Here is a 12,500-nt window from a genome sequence, read left to right as displayed (position 1 = left end):
ACAATAATAATAAGACAAAATTGCAAAAATGGTGCATGTGGTATGCATTTTTTCCGAGATTTAGTCCAAACCTCGACTTTTTTGGCTTCATGGTCCTTTTGAGCTAGTTTCGTTGCGGATTTGGTCCCTCGGTAAACTTAAATGATTATAATACCCTTGCGGTATTTATTTTTTATTTTTCTTTTCATTTTTTAAAAATATAATACACATTTATTTATTTAAATATTTAAAAGATAAGAGGGGCCTCTCTCTCTCTCTCCACCGTAAAATCCCTTTCTTCTTCTTTCATTCCTTCACAATGGATCTTTAATGGCTTCTTCGCTAAAAATTATGTCAACAAACACATTTAAAAACAACAAAAACTGAATGAACCCATACAAATCTTCAATGAAATCAAAAACCGTAATATCGATTGTTCCTCCTGAAAACTCTTTGACCCAAGCAAGAATCACAGATGAAATTACAGATAAACCATAGTTATTCCACATGTGTGTGGTCTGTGAAGATTCTCAAAACTCCACATCCAAATTGAAGATGAAGAAGGAACTACACGATTACATCTGATTTCTGAGGTCTACAAATGTTTGCTTCTAATTTCTTCCATCTCGATCTAAACTAGATGTTCATATGCCGGAAAAAATCTTAATGGGTTGAGTTGTTTTCCTTCCATGCCAAGAGATCCAAAGCTCAGATCTGATTCTTCCCAAGGTCTTGATGGATAAAGCTTCCAACTTTATCCATTAAGACATCCCAATAAGACAATATCTCTAAACATAAGTCCTTAATGGCAACTTAAGGCATGAACTCAACCATTAAGCACTCAATCACCAAAGTCACATGTCCAAAACTTCCAGAAGGGTTTCCTACTCCTAAACCATCATAAAAATCAGTGCTTTATGGACATGCATGTCCAATGCATGTCTCTTCCAAACTAGGTCAAGATTATGGGAGAAATGAACTCAAACTTGTGCATGAGACCAAAAACACCGAGGAACTCTAGATTTGGAACATATAACACTAAAAGGAGCTCAAGGATCCATAAAGTTGCCAACTTTATGGAATCCATTCTTCCAAACTTTCACAACATGAAGAAGTAGGGACAATGAACCAAGATCTAGAAGCATGCAACCTAAAGTTTGGATCTTGAACACTTACAATGGTCCAGAGATGTGCTATAAGATGATAACGAGGCTTGCAAGATGAATTAATGCACCGAGAGACCTCCCTTCTCCTTCAAGATACCAAAAACACCACAAGATCTTTAAAAACTCAACAATGGAGGCTGGATCTTATTAGAGTTAGAAAGGAAGGTGTTGTAGGCTAAGGGTGAGCAAATCCTAGCTCAAACTTTCCTTATATAGGGCCTAAAGCCCGAAAATCTAGGGTTTTGCCCTCAGATGGTCGCCACGTCGTGGTCTAATACTTGCCACATCGTGGGGCACAAAAGTGCTCTGTGATCACTCTGACCATACCAAGTAGTGGGGACACCATTCCCACGTCGTGGCCAATAAAACTCAAAAATAATTATAAATTAATTATACCTGGAATTTCAGATGTTACAGTTTCTTGAGAAGTGGAGGGGGATAATTAAGAAAGGGTTGTTAAGATTGTACCTTATGCTTTGAAAAACGGTTGTTAAGATTTTACGGGGTATCACCGCAACATAACAAAATTTTCCGGAAAAATTTATACTACTGATTTTTTTTTAGGGGCATCCCAGGCTAACTCGGACTCCAATGTGGATTCGCACCTGTTCCGTGAGGTAGATTTGTTTACTTAATATATCTTAGGATAAATAAATAATAAACCATATAAAATAGACCAAAATAATCATACATTTCGTTTCATATTATCTTCAAACAATATAAACAAAATCCAAAATGTAAAGTTTAAAAAATAAAAAAATAATAGAATTGTGGATCTATAAAATTATTGATCATATTATGTGTCCCACACTCCTACTACGTGATAGACGATAATTAGGACATTTGCTATAGAAGAATTTCTTTAATCAACAATATATTTTTGGACATAGCTTCATTATCAACAATTTTTCAAATAAGTGTGTTTAGCCTAGGGTGAGCAAAACTGAACCTGGAAACCGAAAACCCGACAAAAAAGCGATGAAACCGAAACCAAAACCGTTGGTTTTGGGTTTATATTTCAAATACGAAAAATAGGTCTCAGTTTAGGGTTCAACTTTAGGTTCAGAAACCGATCCAGTAAAAACGAACCGACTTCAACTCATGAACCGACCTATAATATATGTTTTTGATTATTTAATATTTATATATACTTTAAAAATTAAATATTAAAGTATGGAACCGTACGAATTACAGATTAGTGTTTTGATGATATTAATGTTTTGGTTGTTGTGGGTTGTTTCTCTTTTATTTTATTTTGATGGTTTTTCATAATTTAGTTGTAGACTTTTAAACATGACTGTTTTAATATATTTTTTGAACTATTTAGTTGATTTTAGAGTTTTTGATCGGTTTTAAAAGGTTGGAATAGTGGAAAAGAATCTGGTTTACTTTGTTTACATGTGCTGGAAAATGGGTTAAACCTAAAACCCATGAACCTATATGTTGAACCCGAGAAACCAATCAAGAAACTGAAAACCAAAATCCATTTAGAAACCGAACCCAATAGGTTCTGAAAACCGAAAATCAAAATTAGTGGGTTGAGTTTTGTTTTACTCTAAAACCGACCAATACTCACCCCTAGTTTAACCAATTTTTTTATTATGACATGCGTCTTACACGTGTATAAATTTCGATATTGATAGCTTAACACTTAACTTTTACAACTATTTACGAGTGACACTTCACATATCTTGTATTCCACTTTTACGGATATTATACCCAATGTTGCCGAAAACGGTCTAACTTGCAAATTAATCCCCACCTAGACGCAAGACGGACTCTACTCGATGAAGTTTAGTACTACCCGGTCAAGGTTGGTCGATATCTTTCAAATTTGGAGCTAGGCAATCCTAGGTTGCCTAACTGTTCAAAGACGGTCAACGAATTGAAAAGCATTTAACGAGGAAAATTGTCAAAATGATCTTGAAATTGTCAAGGTTGAAGCTAGGGTTCCCATTCATTCCATCGTTCCCAATCCCACTCTGTACTATCTAGCATGATGCAAAAACAGAAAAAAGAAAAATGTAGCACATCGCCTTCTGCTCCTCTGGTCATCGTCTAGCGTCGTTTCTCCTCCGATATGCCGGACATCTGGTCATTCTCCAACGACTTTTGCTCCGGAAATCCTCCGACGTCGTTGCTTCTCCGGTCATTGTTTTCTTCCTATTTCTCCAGACAGCAACCATCGTCTCTGTGAAGCCATCATCTGATTTGAGTGATTTATAAGCATCTTGTGCAGCATGTTTAAAAGACTCTCAGCTCTATTACATATTAACGTCGTCCACTCATCACTTTAAGATACCATTCCAATATCACATCATAAGCATTAGACCCTTACAATTAAATCATTCTTTTAAATTATACCTACCTGTCCAGCTATAACAAAAAATAACATAAATAGCAATAAAATCACCATGATTTCAAAAATAAATTCCAAAAAAGCGAGCCAATCTTAGGTTTCCTTGCTTCACAAAAAAGGTGAAAATTTCAACAATTTCCAGTAATTGGACTATGACACCATGATATTTTAAAATAATAGATTTAACTTTAAGCTTTTGTGACAGGGTATTCAAAGACTACATCTTTCCCAGAAAGCTTCCTGTATACTCCAGCAAACGTCTCCAATTTGTATTCAGTGTCATTGCGAGCCTTTGGGTCCAAATAAATCTAAACAATACAAAAAAGATTTAATTCACTTTCAAATACTGGAACAAAGAGGGCATTCAGCACAGACAAGAGATCAAGAGCATTTCCATCATATTGACATCAGTCCCAATCTCAATCCAATGAACACTAAATATAATTACAACATGTTCTATTATTATATATGAAGGGTAAAAAAGAGAAGATTATGATTTATGAAAGAGTTAACCTTGATGATTTTAGATCCATCAAGCCTGTATCTGATGCGTTTCCCTACAATTTCAGCAGGATGGACAATATCTTCAAGCATGGCTTCATGTACAGTAGTAAGAGTGCGGGAACGAGGTCTCTGAGCTGCAGAACCTTTCTTTGGTGGCCTCACAATCCTTCTTGTAGCAATGAAAACCACATCCTACCACCATTAAGTCGCCACATACAATTTTAGTCAACAATAATAGCTTACAATGTTTTTTTTTTTAGTTCATATATACCTTTCCACTGAACTTCTTCTCAAGTTCCCTCACAAGTTTAGGGTGGATCTTGCGGAATTGTTTTGTCAATCTATATGGCACATGGATCACAACTGCCTTTTTGTTGTTGGCAACATCAATTTGGCTGCAAGCAGATAACAAAGAGCATATTAGATCTCAATGATACAACAAGAAAGTCCACACTAACTTCTAAATAATATAAGATTACCTTGCTGAGTTGATGTACAGATCCTTCAAGTCACTTTTGAGCTCTTGGTGTGTATTCTCCAAGTCAAACAACGCCTGCATTGACATGTTAACAGATCATACGTATCAAAATTATAACAGTCAACAACAATTAAGCAATGATCTTTGATATTCAGAAGATCACCTGGGCAACACTCTGCTCAAATTCAGTAGGTTCAACATCCTTATCCTTAGAGATCTTCTTCATTGAGGTATACATCTTCAAATATCTGTTTGTCAATAACAAGAGTTCAGAGAAAACAGTCATTAATAAGAAAACAAATTACCAGAGAAGGGAAGTTCATAAATTGTGAGACAACACAGTTAACCGAACACAAAATATTAATCGAAAAAAAAAAAAAAAAAAAAAAACGAGCTCCTTCATAGATTACATATCCCTGGTTCTTCCAGATATTTCGAATTTACGCTTAATTCACACTAGTTGTATCCAAAAAATGATAAAGAAACTAGCTAAACTACGTATAGCACACTCAGGATAAAACAATAGTTTAGAGTGTTAACTGCATTATTCACGCAGGGACAAAGTTTGCGATTTGAGTGATTCTTACTGGTAATAAACATACAAAAAACGCAATTAAAAACCACACGTTGAATCAAGTATGAATTCCACCAGAGATTACCTTAACAAGCTCTTCGCTGATGCTCAGCAGGATGCCGCTGCTGTTATCGTGTGGAACAAATGTAGGTTCAAAGGGTTTTTTGATTCGAAATTCGATATGTTTTCTAATTTTAGGGTTAAAAGTATGGGCTCGAGTTAGAGATAGATTGATTATGTGGGCCAGTTTTGAGCCCAATTTGAATAAAAAGAACAAAGACTATAACTCTAAATAGACACAAATTAATTTAAACTATTCCGTTAAGGAAATGACTTCTAGCCCAGCGGTATCAGGTGGTGCCCTCGCTCTTTGAGGTTGAGGGTTCAAGTCCCATCATGGATATAGGTGGAATTAGGTATTAGTTTAGGAGGAATAGATTATATATTTGTATTTACCGATTCAAAAAAAATTCCTTTAAGGATTAAAGTCAATACGAATAATAAAATATCTCATGTTCATCTTCATCATATGTTATTAAACATATTTTTGTATATTAATCTTTTTAAATTTTAAATTCATTCTATTTGTTTAAAATTTAATATTTTGATCGGTATTTATCTGAGGATTTTTTTTATTTACTTTTCAACTTTATTTACTAATATATACTTTAATTTATTATAAATCTTTATTTCATTTATCCGGTCATCACCATCTCAATTCTCATAGCATCATTTTCTATAATTCCCAACAACAGACACATAAATCATTTTTGTTTATAACTAGATATTTAGATTTAGACTCGTTGGGTTGGAAAAAGAGGCTAGTTAGATGATGGGTAGTTTTTCATTATAATTCAAAACTTATGAGGTGGTCAAGTCATGGAATGGATAACCTAAATATTAACAGACTCCAAGGAAGTCGACTCGTGTTTGATTTCCACCGATTTGGCTTGGGCTTTAGCCCAAGGTCAACCAATTAACAGACTCCACGAAATATGTGTGTGTGTGTGTGTTATTCAAGGGTAGCAATCTCGTAGGTAAAATGGTCGTGAAAGTTGGCTCTTCTTGTTAAGTGTTAGGTCCCGTTTGATAGTTTCTGTCTGGGAAAGTGTTGTCTGGTAAAGTGCTGTCTGGGAAAGTTTTCTGACTGGGAAAGAAACCATGCTGTTTGATTGTACATCTGATTGATTGTGCTGAATGATGAAAAAAACGTAATAATTCAATAAAAAATAAATTTAAAAAAAGTTATTTAAAAAAAATTAATAATCCAAGAAAGAAAGGAAAAGGCCGGGTTTGCTGCATAATTGTCTTTTCAGCCAATTCAGCCAGAAAGATATGATTTTGGAGCTTTCTGGAAAAGACATATCTTACCGGGAAAGACCTTTTTTTGTGCAAATCAAACAGTCTTTCCGGTCCATTCAGCCAGAAAGATTTGTTTGGACCTGGAAAGATGTGTATCAAACGGGGCCTTAGTATTTGGTTTCGTGTGGATACAAACATGTTTGGTTATATCATTGTCCCTGTTCGTTTTCGCTTAATTTGGTGACACCAAAGAACTGTGGTGCTGGCGTTCTTTGTTGGGTATTCTCCACAATCATCCGACATGATTTGCTGCTGATCGAATGCTTTAAATTACATGATTTCCAAATTTACCTTTTTTGGTGTTGTTTCGATTTTGCTCTGTTTTTTTTTTCACCTTTTATCTACATGTATCTAGTGTAAACTTTTACTCATTGTACTCCTTCGCCAGTTACTACTAGCTGGTGTAATTTTATTTTAATCTTCGTTGTTCTATAAAAAATGAAAATGAATGTTTCATTTCTATTGAGGTCTATGCATCTTATTACGCTTCCACTAATTATCTCTTACATCCTACTTACTTGTAGATTGGTCAAATTATCTTACATCTTAAAATCTTTTGTTAATAAATCAGCAAAAGATAATAAAATAATAAACGATACATATTCACTTAAATAGACTTATTACAATGACAAAAACATAGTCAACAATACTTAATATGGAAACCAGATATTGTCATCCATAATAACTACATCCCTTCCATTACAACATTATACTTTCAAACTTTTTTTTTTCTTAGTAATGTATTGTATTGTGAAAAATCTACCCTATTATAGGCTATAGCATTGTTTTTTTTTTTTTTAGGAAAATGTACTTTGGAAAATCTTCCTAATTATGGCAGCGGAAGTTGCTTTGTATTTGGATAACATCGCCATAACTAGGTAGATTTTTTCAACATATAATCCTACAACATGAAGAATGAAAGTAGGATGCCATAATAAACAAAATAGATCAAAGTACATTGTTATTTCCTGCATTTAACCCGTTTTTGTATGTAAATTCATCCTTATGTTTGCATTGTAATAGCATACATATTATACCAGACAAACAACTTACAGAACAAGCCTATAAAACTGACATCTTTGTGGTGGGTGAAGAAGACAAAATAAGCACAAACCTCACTTCATAGCAAAATAGCCTGCAGGGTGTAGAGGGCCAATATCAGTAACTTTTTATAGCTTTAAAACATACAATTTAGACACAAAATTATGTAACTACTTTTCAACTTATAGAGCCCAACATTATTTGTAGTAATCATATTTTCTTAGGTATTGTTTCAACTTAATAGGGACAAGACTTAATCCAGTAAAGCTATTTATGGGTGTTTCTTTTTGGCTCAATACAGAAAGAAGAAATTAATAGAGAAAGTCAGGGAAATTATGCTTTTCATTAAGCCCTAAATTTTCATAAATTGGCCTTCGTATATTTTTTACTTTAATTTCTCCAAGTGTTCTGTCATTTTTTTAACGTTATTTATCCAAAAAATTCTTTACAACACTTAATAGAGAAAAGGGGCCAAAATCTTCTATCTACCAAGTGTACCTAAACTCCTAAAGTACTATACCCTCGATCTCAAGGACAGCCAAACTAGTTTAGCTTTTTCATGAAACTTTTTAGGTCAGGAAACTACTTATTTTCCATTTATCTACATAATCAAGCTTCAATTACTTTTAGTAAACATCAATGTACTTGCACCATTTTATCAATTTAGCCACTAAACTATGATTGTTACAAAAATAACAGAATACATCGATAAAAATAAAAAATAAAAAAACAGTTCAGAGGCTAAACTGTAGCTTTCCTTGATATCAAAACCGGGTAACAGAAAAAAAAAATGGTTCTTTTGAAAGATCAAAAAAAGTATTAACTCTTTAATCACTAGAGAAAATAGTTAAGTGACTAAATCGATAAAAACATAGAATGGTGAAACTAACAAATGCTTTTCTCTGTTTCACCCTAAATCAAACTGAAATATGAAATGTCTGAAATGTAAGAGCATAGAGTGTAGTTTAAATTTTTACCTCTTGGGTGTAATTTGGATGCATAAAAACAAGAAATGCAGATTCAGACCAGATCATCAGATCCAATTTTGTTCGAATTTTGGTTGGTTCCTTTTCCACCAAATTTCGCTCTCCACATATCTTTTCTTTTTAGTCAGAATCGCCATCTTCCCTGATCTTTACACACTCTGTACTGTGCTTTCAGTCATTTCCTGTAAGTGGCTCCATGAAAAATCAACTACAAATTCCTTCCACTATGTTGGACACCTCCATTATGCAAGAAGCGGAGAAGCAGATGGAGAGGTGAGAGATGTTTACTTGTGGCAATCTAGGGGTAAAAGGGTATTTGAGTAGTTTTAAGAGGGAGTAAAACCATGCAAGTTGAATTCCATGGGCTTTAGGATGGAATGTCAGAAGACATCAATGAAAGAAGTTTGTTTGTGAAATCTAACAGAATTCAATTCCTTACTCATTCGCAACAAAAGGCAGATCAGAATGGATTTGAATTTCAAATCTGGCCAAAACTTATAACCTTTTCATTTGCTTAGCTGAAAGACTTCTTAATTACTTGTTTTGATGCCTTATCCAACTCTTCTGTGTGCAATAACTTCACCAGGTCATTTAATGTGCCTGAATTTGCAGAGAAACCAGCATCAAGCATGCTTTCAAGACATAAAAGTGCCCTTTTTGTCTCGCGATATCGAAGAAATCCCTGAATAACTAAATTATAAGTAACACCATCCATCATGCAACCTTCAACCTCCATTTTTTTAAGCAGATCATTCACGCCCTTAAGATAACCAGTCTTAAAAAATCCACCCATCAAGACATTATAAGTATGACAATTAGGGTGCAAACCACTTGCAGCAAGTCTAAGAAAAACCTGATAGCCACCATCGACTTTCCCAGCCCTACACATACCATCAATGAGGCTAGTGCAAACAACAATGTCAGGTTTAATGCCAATACATTCCATAGTTTTAAATAACTTAAGGGCCTCATCCATTTTCTCATTTTTTAAATAAGAATCTATCAAAGTAGAGTAAGTAAATATATTTGGATAAATACCCCGATTCGGAATATCTTTAAGAAGCTGAAATGCCTCTTTGAGTCTTCCCACATGACATAAACCATTTATAAGAGAGGTACAGGTGACTACATTAGGAACAACTCCATTTCCATACATTTCACTAAAGAGATCCCAAGCTTTTTCTATCTTTTCTTTCTTTTTGCTCTTGCAGTATCCTTCAATCAAGATACTATAGCTATATACACATGGCGCATACCCTTCTCCAATCATAAACTCAAAGATCTTTCTAGCAACATCCACTTTGCCAAGCAAACAATATCCATGAATTAGTGTAGTGAAGGTGAAAGCACTAGGCACACACCCTTGTGCAATCATAATCTTGAATATCATTCTAACATCATTTCTTTTACCAGGCAAACAGTAGCCATGCATTAGTGAAGTGTATGTATAAGTATCAGGCTTCATTCCTCTTTCCAACATGGATTTAATCATTTTATGTGCTCCTTCAATCTCACCTTTTTTACATAGATAATCAACTATAATGCTACATGTGACTACATCGTATGAAATGCCTTGAGTTTCCATTTCAATCAATAATCCATCCACATCTTCCCATTGACCTGAATTACGAACACCTTGAATCAAAGTATTGAATGTTACAGCATCTGGCAAAATACCTTTGTTGATCATTTCTATATAAATCTCACAAGCTTGAGTAACATGGCCATCTTTGCAAAGACCATTGATGAGTATATTATACTCAGTTGTGCTTGGTTGACAGCCCATAGTTTTCTCTGCATCTCGGAAAAAAAGAAGAGCAACTTGTGAGTCACCTCTTTTGCAAAACCCATTTACTATGGTACCAATGGTTACAACAGTTGGTTGTAATCCATTATTCATAATGCCATGAGCAAGCTTTTCTGCCTCACAAATGTTACCATAATCACAAAGCCCCCTTACTAGAGTATTAATTATAGCACAATCGGGCTTATAACCAAGCTTAAACATTTTTCCATACACTGAGAAACCGAAATCAACCCTATCCATATGGCAAAAACAGTTTATGGCAATGCTAAACGTATATAAATTAGGTTTAACAAAAGCGTTGGAGCCTAATAAGTCATGGTCCAGAATGAGAGAGATGGCAGTAGGGTATTGCTTCATTTTAGCAATTTTAATCAGGATATGATTGAATTGACGAACAGGAGGTACAGGTATGGTCTCAATCATTCGATTAAAAGAAAGCACCGAACCTGTTAGCTCATAGTTCATTTGTGGGGAAGAAAAACGAATTTGAGAATGATAAGTAGCAGTAATCGTATTATAAGAAAGAATGTTGGAACGCACCATAGCATTTTGAGGAAGAAGAAACGCAGGCTTCCACATGATTAACTAAAACCCTAAGTTCCATTAACATCCTTAAACCTCAATTCTATAAAACTAGAAGAGTCGAAAGCATAAAATCAAAAGGGATGATTGTTGACTTCCAAAGTTCAATTTAATCAAGTCTTGATGTGATGATTTGAAGATTAGCAATGAGAAACCCTGCTCAACCATCATCCCCTGCAGCATTTCAATGGCTGCGCCTACGCCTAATAAAATGGTCGCAAATGTGTATTTATATCTTTTGAAAATAATGCGACTAATTTGGGCAAGTCCAAAAGGCCGCCCTCTCTAATTTAAAACCAGGATCCGTGTTTTTGCCTTTTTGGATTGGCTTCACCAAAAACCCAAATTCACCATAAGTTCATAACATTAGGTTAATACGTGTGTTACCTTAACTTTACCTAAATCGATCGTGTTTTTAATTTTAGGGTTTTTTGTTGGTATATGTGAATTTACACAATGCATTATTAGTTTTAATGCTATGAGAGTTTAGTGGTTGAGGAGTGAAATATCTCATACGTTCACAACTCAATAAAAAATATTTATGACACACCCAAAATATGGTTATTGTTCCGCGATTCTCACATGGGCTTTGGGATAGGCTAACATGAGCGACTTAGATAGTGCGGTTTACTATTTTTTATATAAAATATACTTCATGTTAAAAAGATTTTATATTATCAAATTAGTTATGACAATGACATGCAAAATTGAAAAAGAAAATAATGTCATCTGGACACTTAATTGAGTTTCTATACAGTTCACAATTTACATTGCTTAATTATATTTATCTTTTATAAATTTCTTTGTTACCTTATTAGTTTTGTATGAACAAGTAATTTATGTCCATTTATGATGATATTGTATTTTTTTATAGTATTATGTTACGTCTGTTTCCAATCACAATCAAAATTTGGTTCTAAATTCGTCTATTGTCATTGATCATTCATAATGAATACAAAAGACCGAATTATATTTATTTCGGTATCAAAATATGAATCAATGTAATGTTTTGATAATATAAATACAAAACACCACATTTGAAAGGGAAAAAAAAGTTGCTTATGAATTGCTAAAATGCAACAACTTTAGTCCACATGATTTATTTGTTTCATATTTTGTGATTTTATCCATATTTGAAATCGTTGTTACACATTTCATCATTTGCTCAAATGATCGTTATCCAATCCTCCCCCCACGCACCCTCTCACATGAGGTATTTTGCTATTTTCCACTTCTCCATTACTTATATATCCTCTTACCGCCATTTAGACTAACACCCAAAACAAAAAGGGTTTCAAATTTCATCCTAGAGGTTTATAAATAAGCCATTAATGAGATCCCGTGCAAAGTCCACCGTAATTTGTGATCATATGCTTCAGTTCAATAGTTGGTCAATTAAATTGCACCATCAAGGATGCTTCTCCAAATCCACAGAAGAAGGTATAGATTTGGAACCATTGACTTTTTTTTATTTGGTTAATATTTTTTAGTTCTTGATGAATGATTTGGATATCATTGTGGAAAAGTTAGGTGAAAATGATAGTGTACCTCATCCTTTTCATATATTAAAACTAGAAAAAAAAAATAAAAAAAAAAAATAAAAGTGGACTTTGGCCTAATGGCATTAGATAGTAGGGTCATATTGTCGATATGTCAAAGTAC

The 12,500-nt window shown here is 34.0% G+C and overlaps 2 protein-coding genes across 2 annotated transcripts; both read right to left on the bottom strand.

Moving 5' to 3' along the window:
* Positions 1-3,543: 3,543 nt before the first annotated feature.
* On the bottom strand, positions 3,544-5,264 carry LOC145145089 (small ribosomal subunit protein eS7). Its single transcript, XM_079074914.1, has 6 exons — positions 5,146-5,264; positions 4,650-4,734; positions 4,488-4,561; positions 4,280-4,403; positions 4,018-4,200; positions 3,544-3,812 (listed from the first exon to the last, which is right to left on the bottom strand). Exons 2-6 carry the CDS (start codon positions 4,722-4,724, stop codon positions 3,693-3,695), a joined length of 576 nt encoding a protein of 191 aa, XP_078931040.1. The 5' UTR covers positions 4,725-4,734; positions 5,146-5,264; the 3' UTR covers positions 3,544-3,692.
* Positions 5,265-7,331: 2,067 nt separating this feature from the next.
* On the bottom strand, positions 7,332-11,025 carry LOC145144929 (uncharacterized). The gene is made up of 2 exons (XM_079074903.1): positions 8,441-11,025; positions 7,332-7,557 (listed from the first exon to the last, which is right to left on the bottom strand). The coding sequence occupies exon 1, from the start codon at positions 10,833-10,835 to the stop codon at positions 8,964-8,966; it is 1,872 nt and encodes a 623-aa protein (XP_078931029.1). The 5' UTR covers positions 10,836-11,025; the 3' UTR covers positions 7,332-7,557; positions 8,441-8,963.
* Positions 11,026-12,500: the final 1,475 nt, after the last annotated feature.

The sequence above is a fragment of the Lactuca virosa genome, chromosome 1 (assembly GCF_052849685.1).
Source record: "Lactuca virosa cultivar CGN04683 chromosome 1, Lactuca_virosa_CGN04683_v6, whole genome shotgun sequence".
Lineage (NCBI taxonomy): Eukaryota > Viridiplantae > Streptophyta > Magnoliopsida > Asterales > Asteraceae > Lactuca > Lactuca virosa.
Note: the sequence above shows the minus strand (reverse complement) of the source record. Positions and strands in the feature narration are given on the sequence as shown.